At 29.7% G+C, this 14,235-nt stretch overlaps 1 protein-coding gene across 12 annotated transcripts in view; it reads right to left on the reverse strand.

The window, feature by feature from the left end:
- LOC136979043 (CLIP-associating protein 1-like) overlaps positions 1-14,235 on the reverse strand; it is a 196,749-nt gene that overhangs the window by 39,472 nt on the left and 143,042 nt on the right. For all 12 annotated transcript variants that reach the window (XM_067274926.1, XM_067274923.1, XM_067274925.1 and 9 more), the window contains 3 exons: positions 352-510; positions 184-261; positions 36-106 (listed from right to left, as the gene is read on the reverse strand). In XM_067274926.1, coding sequence (XP_067131027.1) covers positions 36-106; positions 184-261; positions 352-510 — 308 coding nt within the window. The remainder of the gene's footprint in view (positions 1-35; positions 107-183; positions 262-351; positions 511-14,235) is intronic.

The raw sequence follows: 14,235 nt of genomic DNA on the forward strand, positions 1-14,235 counted from the left end.
AAAATGTTTAGTATTAAAAAAATAATAATGATAACCAAAATATCAGGAACTGTAGAGTCAATTTCTTTATTTTGTTGAAATGATCTTCTTGCTGTCATAATATCAGCTATAATTAAAAGATATTAATATAAATGTAAAAAATAGCATTATATTTAATATGTAAACAAATGTGAAAATTCTTACAGTTAATACCAGTAGTGGAATACCTATCACCAGTACCTGAAAGTAATCTAGAGCGAAAACTGCCTCTTCGCTCTAAACCTATTACAAATAAAAATGACAATTATAACTGTTATTATTATTGAAAATAAAATAAAACAAAATATATTCTAAATGAAAGAATTAAAATACCACTATAAGAATTTCGAGTTGGACTTGATTCTCTACTGGTACTAGTAACAGCTGGTATTCCAGATTTTCTTCTTGAACGACCAGTGGTGCCAGTATCACCTGCCCCTTGGTAAGTAGCATAACTAAGCTTAGAAGAAGGAGATCCTGGTCTACTGCTCGCTATAAAAATAAAAATATTAAATCACTTTACTTCAATTTTATTTCTATTACTGTAATATTATTTTTCCATATATCAATAACTTGTGATAAAATAATGTACTACACTATCTACACTGTCATTGAACTTAGACACTAACTAGTAGACATTACACTAGTTCAATGACTTTTCATTATCATAAACAATTATTATAACTTCTTAAGTTCAATTTAACATTTTGTTTGTTTCACCTGCAATTTTTTATATTTAACCTTTCATTAAGTGTACCAAAATTTTGAGTTTAGGTTTTAAAATAAAAATACCAGCTAGAAATCTGAGAGAATCTGATGATTATTATTAGTTGTTTTTGATCAAATAAAATGTCTTTAAATCATTATAATCTGTAAAAAATGTTTTTGAAACAATTTCATATAAAAACTAATGAATGACATTACTAGAAATTTATATTTGTTTGCAAAATAATTAATGCAATAAAAACTTAGCAAAATGGAAATTTAACACTATATGTTTATATAGCTTTACATTCTTTCTCATTTTTGCAAACATAAATAAAATTAACATATTTGGAACACACAATTATTATAGTACATACATCTATATTTACTTGTATAATTTTTATAAGCTAATAGATGTTACACAGGGATTGCAATCCAGCAGTGTTTTCAATCCATCTGGATTTTTGCTGGACCAACATCATTCCAGCTGGATCCAGCACAGATGTATTTTTGGTGCAATAAAGTGTTATTTATCTATTTAACCAGCAATTTATGTTTTTTTTTTTTTAAAGAAATAAAACATTTTTGTTTAAATTCTTAAGAAACTTTTATTATTTAGACTGGTCACTATAAATCAGTAAAACTTCTTACACATTTAGGTAGTAAACTTAACTTTGGTTCAGTTTAACACTTGAGATAGAGATAATTAACTTTAAATGTTTAGTTAGATTATAATTATAATGTAATCTTTAAGTTAAATAATAGCAAAGGTAATTCTACTAATTAATTTGTATTAATATATTATAATAATGTAAGGACGGATAATCAGTGGCTAAGTGGCTATCAGTCTTATAAGTTTTCTTATATAGGCTCTACATGTAAGTCTGTAGTTATTTATAACTAATTTAATTATTCATGTTAGTAAAGTAGTGAGTAAGTAATTAGTAGTAGTCTAGTAGTTAGTTATTATTATCACAATCATGAATCACATACATTCATATCATCATATATCTAAGATACTGATAATCATTCATTTAATTAACTATTTAACTAACTAGGTAGTCACAGTTTCTCACTAATTTTCACAATAAAATTGCCTAGCCTAGCCCACTAACCACTTATAGAATAAAAGTTAAAAACTCTTACTTAATAGAATTAGAGTAGAAGTTTTAAAATAATAGTCTTGTCTTGAATAAAGTATTTTAAAGGATTAAATAAAACTAAATCAGTCACTTCTGATATTTTTTTGACTTTTCTGGAAGTAGGATCTCAAGAAACAAATGGAATTGATGGTGTTGTCTCCCAACCTACTTCTTAATGAACTGCATGTATATCCCGCTGCGGAGGAGGCCCTTTCTGCCTCTATGTTAGTTGGTTTCAGGCAGCGCCGTAACTAGCCTTTTATGCGCCCAGTGTGAGCATCTGTAACAACGCACCAAAACTTGGTCCAGGTAATTTCTGTGCCCCAGGGTCTATTCCGTGTGCCTGGGCACTGCAGGCACCATCCTAGTTACGGCACTGGTTTCAGGGTCATCAAATAATCATAAATCGTTCCGTCACGTGATTCATTGACGTCACAACCGACCGTAAATTAGAATTATGCATCAGGACTAGGAGATAAGTTACTTATTTTATTTACTGCGAAGACACTTTATTTAGCGAGAGTGCAAAGTCAACTGGCAATTAGATCAGCAGAGGCAAAAGAGCGGGAGGTGTGGTGTAGAGAGGGGGTGTAGCACTTGTTGCACTGAACGGCAACGTCACTTTTGCCGCTGAGCGATAGCGCACATAGCAAAGCGGCAACGCGACAATGTAGACTTTTGCAGCATTATTTAGAAAGTTAATAGAGTATTTGCGGATCCAGCAGGCCGAAGAATGCGCTGGATCCAGCTGGATTCCTGGATGAGAGATCCAGCAATTGCAATCCCTAGTTACACAGTACTTTTAGGACTTATTGTGAATGTTCAACTTCTGTCATTGCTAGCTTATACAGTTTTGTTCCTAATAATACAGTTAATTAATAAATAAAAAAATAAAATATATCACACTAACCTTTTGAGGCTTGGCAAAATTTTAACTTATCACGAACGTTTTCGATCCCCTTAGGACCTTCTTCGGGTGCAATTCTAGTAGAGAAAACCTTTCCGTTCTAATTTCTGTTTCAGACGTGTTCCAATTTTTTGAACTTTCTTTTAAATTTAAACATATAACAATGTGCGCATGCGTCGGCAACTATAATGCCAAGTCATACATAGCCTGCCACGCCCTCAAAAGCTGTTTTTCATCCTTAAAATCGATTGAGAGGCCTTAGGGTTCTGCTTTAAAGTTCTCTAATGCCTCCAAATTCCTAAGTTGATGTATCTGCTGAGTTTGCTGGATCATGGTTGCCTGTTGTAATTCATATATGCCTTGGCCATAATGCCGTTTTCACTGGCATATATGGCCAAGGCAGTATTGTTGTTGTTGTTCTCAATATTGGTTTTATGCTCACGGAGGTGTTGTTTGAGTGCTTTCTTTAGCAAGAAAGTTACAGCTAGACAATGCGACAATAGCCTCACCTGTAGTTCCCAGACTTTTTGCCTATGCCAAAAGACATAAACAAGGGATGCAACTTAGACCTATTTTAGACAAAACCAGCACACCCACCAGAAAAATAGAGCAGAAAATCCATACACTCCTAGCTAAACATCTAGAAGGCTATCAATTTACAGTCTCCAATTCGATGCAGGTAATTCAAGCTATACAGAACTGCCTACCATCTGAAAGCGTCTGGATTACTATTTTAGACTTTAAGACACTATACCGATCGGTTAAACTGGAGCCCTGTTTCTGCAGTTCACGAGATTGGCTTATGACTAGGATAGCAAACAGTGCAGACCACAAACAAATACTGGAACTGTCTCATATTCTTTGTTACACATCATGCTTCCAACTGGATGGGAAGATGTTCCTTCAAAAAAAGAGGAGTACCTATGGGTAGCCCCTTATCTGGGGACTTGGCTGAAATTGTGGTGCGTCTTTTAGAAGACAAAATCATCCCAGAGGACCTCTCTAATATCAAAATATATAAAAGATACATTGAGGATGCAATGTATCTTTTATATATTTCGAAAACAAAACCGAACATTGAGGAATTTATGTGTTAGAGAATTGAGGAATTTACGAATAACAATCCGTACGGTCTTACGACTGAGTTAGAACAAATGAGCAATAAAGAAGCGCATTTTTTAGACATTAGTATTACCTTTAATGGCAACGGATGTGATACTAAGGTATACCGTAAACTGAGCGCTATCCCGTTATACACCTCGGCTGACTCTAATGATCTGTGTAACTACGAAATGGTGGCCTTTACAGCACTTGCTAGAAGAGCCCATACGCACTGTAATAAAGAACAAGACAGCGGAGGGAAATAAAAAGAATAGCAGAAGTAGCTAAAAACCATGGCTATAACAAAAAGTTAATATTTAAAATAGCAGACAAACAAGAAAACCGACCTGAAAATCAATCGGTTAGAGCTCCAGAAAATAGTCTGTGGCAAGATGTGTCTCCCCATCTTATTACTATAACATATGTGCGCCATACATTGAGATTGAGACATATACTAATTCAAAAATAGCCTACAGGCGTAAACCAGACATATTCGCCATGCTTAGGAATGGGAAAAATCGAGCAGACATCGAAAGAGTGCTGGAAATGTATAAAATTCCGCTCAGGGATGACAGATTCAATAGGGATCTGGTATATATCGGTTCCACCAGAAGATTGCTCAAACACCACCTCTGTGAGTATAAAACCGATATTGAGAAGAACAACAACAATACTGCCTTGGCCATATATACCAGTGAAAACGGCATTACACCCGAATTACAACAGGCAACCATGATCCGGCAAACTCAGCAAATACATCAACTTAGGAATTTGGAGGCATTAGAGAACTTTAAAGCAGAACGCCAAGGCCTCTCAATCGATTTTAAGGATAAAAAACAGCTTTTGAGGGCGTGGCAGGCTATGTATGACTTGGCATTATAGTTGCCGACGCATGCGCATATCGTTATGTTTAAATTTAAAAGAAAGTTCAAAAAATTGAAACACGTCCGAAACAGAAATTAGAACAAAAAGGTTTTCTCTACTAGAATTGCACCTGAAGAAGGTCCTAAGGAGACTGAAAACGTTCGTGATAAGTTAAAATTTTGCAAAGCCTCATAAGGTTAGTGTGATATATTTGTCAATGCTTTGTTTTTAAGATGGATTTTAAACAAAATAAAAATATAAAATTTTAATATGGTTTTAACAGACCCCTGTAAGACAAAGTACTGTGATATAATACATTTTGTTTAGACATTAACTTTCAAACTATTCAAAACTATTTATCATTGTAAGGAAGCACTTAAACAAGAATCTATAGTTTGTTTCTTAACTTAAAACAATAAATAAATTAAAAGTTTAGCTGCTTATTAAATACCATGTATAGAGCAGAAAGATAAACATAAATCCTTCAAAAATTACAATCATATTCATTATTGTAGTATCATTAATAATTACCTTGTAGTATTATTATTATTCAAGCTCACCTTTCCCATTTTGTTAATTTTTAACATTATTTGATATTTGAATAGTATTATTAAATAGTTTATTTTGCTTATAACATTATTCCAATGAGCAGATTATTAGTTTGTAGACCAAAGATATGAAATTACAAATGTAAATATTAACTATAAATTCTATAATTTTTCATTTAAAAATATCTAGTGATATTTGTAAACTGACTTGCAGTATATTAATGATAGTTAATTAATTAATAACAGTATATTAATAATTGGCTGAACTTATAAGACAATAAATAAAAAAACGTTAGATTTTTTTCTGTAATTTTAATTACTAACTTTAATAATAATTTTATTTATATATTTAATTACATTTGACATAAAACTGATTTAAATATAGTATAATAAATTATAATTTAAAAACATATAAACAATATGGTAATTTAATAGTTGATGCAGCCTAAATTTAAAAATATGTGCAGTGCATGTGCATTAATCAGCAACGCGTTAAAAACTTACCAAGAGAACTTTGAACTTTATATAAAGGAAGAAGTACATCACAAGAAATTGTCTGAAGAAGAGCTGGAAGAAGTTAGTAAAGTAAAGTATGTTTATAATAATTAGAAGAGGAGGAGAAAGGAAAGGAAATTGATGAGAGATAATTAATGAAATGTTAAACATTTATTTAATTTTATTTCTAATTCATGCAGAAGTAAAAAATCAAATTAAATTAGAGAAATCAAAATTTTTGATTTTAAAAGTTACTTTTCATTATATAAAGCTGGCCAAACATTATGCACTGTTTGTAAAACAAATCACATGATAATGCTATTTCAAACTATGCTGTTGTGAATTAAATCTTAATATTTTTGGATAATTATTTTTTCAAATCAGATAACCAAAAAAGTTCACAAAGTTTTGTACAGTTAATATTCAAAAAAATTTTATACAATTCACTGTAGAAAACAACAACAATTGTTATTCAAACTTATTTACTAAGTATGGGTACTAACTTGATATCTAAAAATTCTACTGTGTATCTGATCAAATAACAGATTCATCTGTTTTGAACTTCATTCTCCAGCTAAACAATTATGAAAGACTGCATAACTGCAGCAAATCCATAAATGCATGCTTCAAAAGCAATCCATACTAGTTAAAGAATATTTTCTTTTATGCTTAAAAATCAAGTAACATTAAAGGTTTCATTAATTAGAAAATTGAAAATAAATACAAAATAATTAGAAATCTGTGAAAGATATGTTAAAAACTTCAATTTGTGTTCACAGGAACTAAGGTGACATTTTAACATGCTCATCACAGATTTAGATAAGTCAAAATTATATGGCTAAGTAGTGACAGAATTGAAATCAACACATCTGAGCCAGACCAGACAAGTCTCTTAGCAGCAGGCCTTGATCATCTGATATTTCAAAGTCCTTTATACTTAAAATTGATTCAATAAAAATGTTCTTAATTATTAATAAAGAAATTTAATTTGATAACTTATGAATTAACATGTTTTGGAAATTGACATACACAATGTAATCTTTCTGGAAAAGCAATTTCATATTTTTCATAATGATGTGTTTTATAACACATTTCTAATTTATATATAAAACTGTAAAATTTTTATTTTTGAGTTATTTACAGTGTTTTAAAAACAAAAAAAAATTATATTTTATGTCACAAACAAAAAATTAATTCACTGTTACTTGAGAATGAGCACTGTACTCACGTTTAAATTTTAAAATGCTTGTAATTTAGGCTTCTTGGATGTTTTACGCCAAATATTTGTCTAGCTTTTAGCAAGTAACCCATTTAACAAGATACTGGGGAATCAGAAATAATAGTCATCACTAACACTTTCAGTTCCGCCTTTGTTTCAGTCGTGTTGGACAAGTTAGCACAGTGTTCATTTGTGAGTAGTCTGTGTCCTTTTATTTGCATTTGAAGTTGTGCAATTCTAATTACAAAGTGATATTGTATATATGTATTATCATAAAATGTAATTAAATGTTTCAGAAATGGCTCGATTAAAAGTCAGAAGAAGAAAATGTAGGCTCCTTCCTCACAGACAATGAGAGGGAGGATCTCTTCATGAAAATCTTAGAAGTGTTGAGAAAGAAACCAGATCCTCCACAGTCAACATCAATATCAAGAGAAAAGTGTGCATATTGCCCCCCAAAAAAGAATAGGAAAACAGTATCCAAGAGTGTAAAATATAGCCTACTGCAGTGATTGGCAGATACTGGATAATAATATGCAAACAATGCAATTTTAAAAATCCAGACTAAACAGATTCAGAATGAATAAAAATTACAATTAAATTTAACAATAATTTCAGATATCATATTTGTTTTTATTCATCTGATTAGATATCAATTTTCTGTTTCTACATCAAAATTACTTTTAATGCATTTTAACTGTAGTAAAGTAAAATAAATATTAAAATGTGTATTATTCATAACAAACTTCCTGATCTTAGTAAAATTACTCAAGACAAATCATTAAAGATATGAAAATAAGTAGGGTGAGTGCGATGGTCACTCTTGAGTAATAATGTTATAAATCCAACCACAAGGAGCACCGGGTTAAAGAACAAAATTCCTTTTCCTAATTAAAATTTTGATAGTGAAATATTGTTTCACAAATATTTTATCGAATGATTTATTATTATATTATGATTTATGTTTTATAAGTAAGAATTAGTAAAATACAATATTCTCTCAATATATCTTAGTGAGTATATACTGTTATCCATTTTAATACATTTAAATGTTTGATATTAATTAATTAGTCATACAAAATTATAAAGAACTTTCTTTGCTTGTCCAGCTTTTCTGTGTTGTAACAATATACTAAATTAATTTGTATTTAGTATACTACTTCATTTAATAGACAACTGTTTAAAATGTACTAAAATTCGGCAATTTGATTTTTTTGTACATTGAAAATTATTATTATTATTTATACTTAAAAGTTAAATAATTCCTTAATTTTATAAAACATAATTAGATTAAACTTCTAATTCAATAAAATTATAAGAGAAGTTTATAATAAAATTTTAAAAAATTTGTAATAATACAAAGAAATGATGTACAGTACAAACTTAAATCCAACTAAATAAGTCATTTTGGCATATTCATTTCAGAAAATAAAATAATTAAAGTTATTTACAGAAAAACAAACCTTATCAGAAGATAAAGACAAGTTATCAAATAACTTTGAAGTTGAAGTTTTGATTCTTGCACAATAGAATTTCTCTACTATACAAGTGTTTTCCCCATAGTCAAAAATTGAAAAAAGGCAGATTATGCTCTACAAAAAATGACAAACAACAGTTTTCTATGAGTTCAGCCATCCTTCTCAATGATAAAAATATTTTTATTTTTCATAGTTTTTATGCTTTTTACAAGTTGCATGACAGTGACAGTCTTCACATCCTCCATAAGCAATGCTGAACTTTGCAAAACAAGTATTTTTTTTATACCTTCAGTTTAATTAAAAATGGTCTTTGGTATAACTGTCAAGGAAACATTATGGGATAAGATTCTTTTTACAAACTTCAACAATGTGTTTACTGGAATATTTAATTTTTTTTTAATAAGAGATTACATAGATAGGCAATGATCACTTGAGGTCACTTGAAAAAAACAACAAAATTATAGATCATCAATATTACTCCATGACCATCTTTAATAATGCTATGATGCCTTTTGGATCATTTGAATACAGTCTTTTAAATCCTACTAATTTACTTAATCTTAAATGCACTGTTGAGTTTATATTGTAGAATTTACAAACAAGACAAAGGTTGAAATATGGTACCCTTTACTCTTATTCACAAATACAATCATTTGTCATAACTTATGTATTGAATTATTTTCCATTTCTGGTGTCATATGACACATGAAATAATGGAAAGTATTCCTTACAATTACAAGTGCAAAACGTGCTGATTTAAATGGTTAAGATATTGTTACTAGTCTAAAAACAAGAATTTAAAATTTACACTTAGCAAAATTTTTTTGTTATTTGACAAATATAAATGAAATATGAAAACCTAAGTGTTTTTAAAAATGCACTGCAGTGGACTAGAAGGAAAGGTAGAGTATGTAATAAGCTGGCATCTATAGTTTTTGGCAGGAGACCATTCATTGATCAACTTTCCATATATTATGGAAAGTTGATAGTGCAGATTCTTCTGAAATTATAATTTCAGAAGAATCTGCACTATGTAAAGTCAGGTGAAAATCAGAAATAATTATGGAGAATCCATAATGGCCAGCAATTCTGTGTTAAGTATAAAGCTGAATATCCAAATGAGCAATTTTGGCATGCAATTAGATTTTCAAGCTAAATGAACTTTATTTTGTGAATCAGATGTAGCCAATCAGCAATGAGTATAAACACGATCAGATGCTTTGACATCATTTTCTACAAAATAGTTCAGTAAATGGACACATTAAATGACAAACTAATACATTAAGTTCATAATTTTCTGGAAATTTTTGATAAAAATGTGATCGAAAATATAGAGAGGAAAAAAATAATAATAATAATAAATCAATTGTGAGAGGCCAGACCGAACAAACCCCCTTACATCGGAATGGACAGTCCCTCAACAACCCCCTCCGGTGGAAATCCATATCAAAAGCCATATCAGAAGAAAACGGACGTTCATCCTTCCTCCATCGGAAAGCACTTCCTTTCAATCCGGATCTAAATCTTGAGTCACAGAGAGTTAGTCATCAACAATCGTGATTGGAGAACTGAGATAACGTGACCCAGGGTACATAAGGGGGGTGAGAACAGATAACAGGCCGAAAGCTCGAAGGGAATGTCCGCTGAGTTTCAATAGGGTGCTGAGACCGGAGCCAAATCTGTCCATCATCCAAGCCCGCCAATGATCTCACCCACAACCCTCTCGAACAAGAACCTCCGAAGACCGCTCCGGTGAAAATACATTAAACATAGCAAACAGGTATGATTGCAGAGACTTGTGAACTCTCTCTTGGTGTTTATTCCCCCTCCAGGGTAGGAACCGGAAGTGTTAGACTCGCAAGCTTAGTTGTATTTGTTACTTATGTCTAAATAAACCGCTGTTTCTTTGGTTAAGCGGTGTTGATTATTCGAATATCGCTACGATCTTATCGACGAATCCACTCACTTCCTCCACTCGACCTAACAAACAATTAAGCCCGATATCTCAGGACAGTAATCTCCAGACCGGAAACCGCCATCCTTGACAGTGGGCAGGTTTTACTGACCTATTGACTGAGAAAAAGGAGGTACAACTTCATCCTACCTCCTGGTGATCCCACACAATGTTTCATTTTATTTTTATCCACAAAGAACAGGTATTTTGCCAGAGGCAGATCTAGAAGTGTCCAAAGGAAAGGCTAACTCAAAAATGAAAAATATTTGAATTATTAAGTACCTTTCATTAATACATGCACAACAATCATATTGAGACTGGTGCAATAAATCAAATTTGTCATCAAAAATGATTTCCAAAATAACATTTTAATGCTTAAACAAATAAATTTTATTTTTTGTTGTCAATAGAAAGACTTGAGCACCAGTAGCCCTCTCCTTGCATCCACCATTATATGTTGATAGAATGATTGTATTTGATTTATTCTCCTTCCTTCCTGCCAGATATCATGTAAATAAAGTGCAAATTGCATAGTGGTTACCAACTGTGCAAATCATATGGAAGTTATCTGATTATGTATTGGTTTAGTGTGATGAAATTGTTCATTTGGACATCCAGCTTAAAACAGACAAAAAGAATGTTAAATTAAAAGAAATTTGTAATAAAGAATTAAAAAAAATAGATAAGGAAACAGCTATTTGTTTGCTTTGCTTTTTCCTATATATATATATACAGGGTGGGCCAGCGAAAACGAAACGGCAGAGTGTTCGTGTTCGTCCAAGCAAAGCGCTCGGACAGGTCGATTTGACTCTCGAGGGGACATCTTTTGCAATCAAGTTTTTGCGATTCTGAATACAACAGACAACAAAAAATTTTAAAAACTCATTTATTTTGTATTAACTAAACAAGCATTTATTTCAAAAAAAATGTTTGTTTAGTTAATATTCAGAATCGCAAAAACTTTATTGCAAAAGATGTCCCCTCGAGAGTAAAATCGACCTGTCCGAGCGCTTTGCTTGGACGAACACGAACACTCTGCCGTTTCGTTTTCGCTGGCCCACCCTGTATATTTCCTTTCTCTATAAACATTCATACTGTTTTGACTTAATGCAATTTCTTGAGCTAGTGTTTAATTTCATAAGGTTTTTTCACACATTCTGCATGAGCAAAGATGTATGTAGTTTTTTAGTTTTATATATACTCAGTATTATCACATGTATTATAATATTGTATTGTTTGAAGATCACGCAAAATATCACAGCAGAAAATCACATTTATACTTTATTTCAAGGTTGAAAGAGATAATGATGTCTATTTCCTTCTCACTTGATGATGATCAAGTTTTTGTTAGAATCTCTAGATGAATTTAGATTTTTAAAGATATATAATGTTATATAAATTTATTAAAAAATTGTTTTGAGGAGAGTGATTACATAGAGAAATGCATCTTTATTTTCTGTAATTCTTATCTTGGATTATTATATTATTTTTTTGTATTATAGTTCTAGCTAAACAATCTTAATTGAATATTTTTAGTAGTACCAAATATAAGTTTTTCTTCAATATTGTCTCAAAAATTTATTAATCATCATCCTGTACTAATTCAGATCTTCTATGTCTAGTTTCTAAACAATAATTTATATCCAAATGTATTTCCTATAGCTTCATTGTATTCTTAATCATTAGAAATATATAAACATATACATTTTTAAACTGCCAGTTATAACTTCCATAATAACACATATACTATTGAAATTCATCCAACTGAAATTCAAATTTTACAATTTGCCAATAAAAATTTCCATAAAGCTAACATAGTACTAATACTTTATAAAAAATATTAGTTTTGAAATATGATATCATGATAAATCTACAACCAGTTTTATTTAAAGTTTTCATAAAACTAGAAAAAAGTGTGTTCTAATTTAATGATAAAGACAGCTTTTTGAAAAAAGTTAAATAAACTAAACAGCATGAACTAATAAGTCCTTACAAGGCCAATGATCATTTTAAGGATAAATTTGTGTTATTTTAATAACTTCAGAAAGTAAACAGTTCTTTAATTAAAAAATTAGGAAAATAAATTTATTTTTACTAAATTGGAATTATATGTTTTACATACGGAACATTGTAACTTTTCAAATAATCCAGAAATGATAATTTCCTTCTGTTTTATTAAGAATATAACTTAATTTTAAATGAATTTTATCAAAGTTATTTTCTTGATTGAACCTTGTTTAAAAACTCACATTCTGCAGTTGACAAGTAATGTTTTAGGAGTTTATTATCTTCAAATTTTTCCAAAAACCTACCTCCATTTATCTTAATTTACAATTAGATCAAACAGATAGAGAATTGCAAAATAAAAATACAGCAAGGAGATAGTGATTCATTTCAAAATTAGAGAAATTTTTCAATTCATAAAAATAAGAACAAAAAAATGAAATTGCTTATTTCTTTTCTTAAAATGTTTATCTAGCAAATGCATTCTTCAATAGCTGATAAGCTATTGAAGAATACATTTGAAAAGAAAAAGACTATACATATTATTATTAATTAAATTTAAAAAATTTTTAAATTATTAATATTTCAGCTGAATTAACTAGCAAATGTACCTGCTGACACCATAACAAAATGAATAATAAATTGTTTACAAAATTTTCGAAATTATGTAATGAAAAAAAGCAGAATTGAAACCAAATGAAACATTCTATGATGATAAATGAAAAAAAATCTTAAAATTAACAATAAAAATAAATAAAAAATTATAATAGATCAAACTTGCATTTGCAAAATTTAATTATTTCAACTTTTCTTTTTGAAATTTTACAATATTTTTATTTTACTTTTTTATCTATAAAATTCTGATAATGTCATTCCTCAGAATTCTCCAGTAAGCATTAAAAATTAAATTATAAAAGTTCATAATACTGCATGCAGCAATACATAACGTATATGCTTTGAAAACTAAAAAAATATTTACATTATACATTATTATATACATTACCATTTTAATTTATAACAATTCTATTTAATTTTACAACTAATACTTTTTATATATACATATAATAGTTGCAAAAAAATACAGTGGAACCTGGTTATCTCGAATTCATTGAACTGTTTATCTTGAATGGAGTTTTGATATAGTATTTCTATAAATTCTCCAAAATTTTAATTTTCTATTAAATAAAATAATTAACATTTAACCATCAAAAAACTAACCAGAAACCTTTTATAAAGACAAGAACAATGTATAACTAAAAATAAACATTGTGTCATGTGAGAGAAAGAGGGGGGACACTGTTACATGACTTGTGTGATTTAGATACTCTAAACTGCTATTCAAACCTGCTTTTTTTCAAGCTTTTTTTTGTTTTATTTGATTGCTGATAAATTGTTCCAACTAGATTATGTAATAAATAAATGGATTTTTGATAAATTATTTAAAGAAAATTATCAACTTCAATTCTATGTAAAAATTTTAACCTTTGTGGCAAAATTTTAAAAACAACCATTATAATAGAGTGCTTTTTTTGTGATAAAATACAACAAACAGATCAATTCCAGGAACAAAATATTGCAATACAATATATTTACTAAACACCTTGGAATGAACAGATCAACAATTAGGAAAATAATTTCTCAGTAGCTTGTTTACCGATTCAGTTAAGCATTTTTAAGTTTCAGAAAAACAGAGATTTACATTGACAACAATTCTACATAATAAAACCCACGGAATTATCATATGGATAATTTATTATGGATCACCAAGGAACCAATGCACAAAATCTTGATTTTTAGCTG

Source organism: Centruroides vittatus, unplaced genomic scaffold (genome assembly GCF_030686945.1).
Source record: "Centruroides vittatus isolate TY-2023 unplaced genomic scaffold, ASM3068694v2 contig_575, whole genome shotgun sequence".
Classification (NCBI taxonomy): Eukaryota; Metazoa; Arthropoda; class Arachnida; order Scorpiones; family Buthidae; genus Centruroides; species Centruroides vittatus.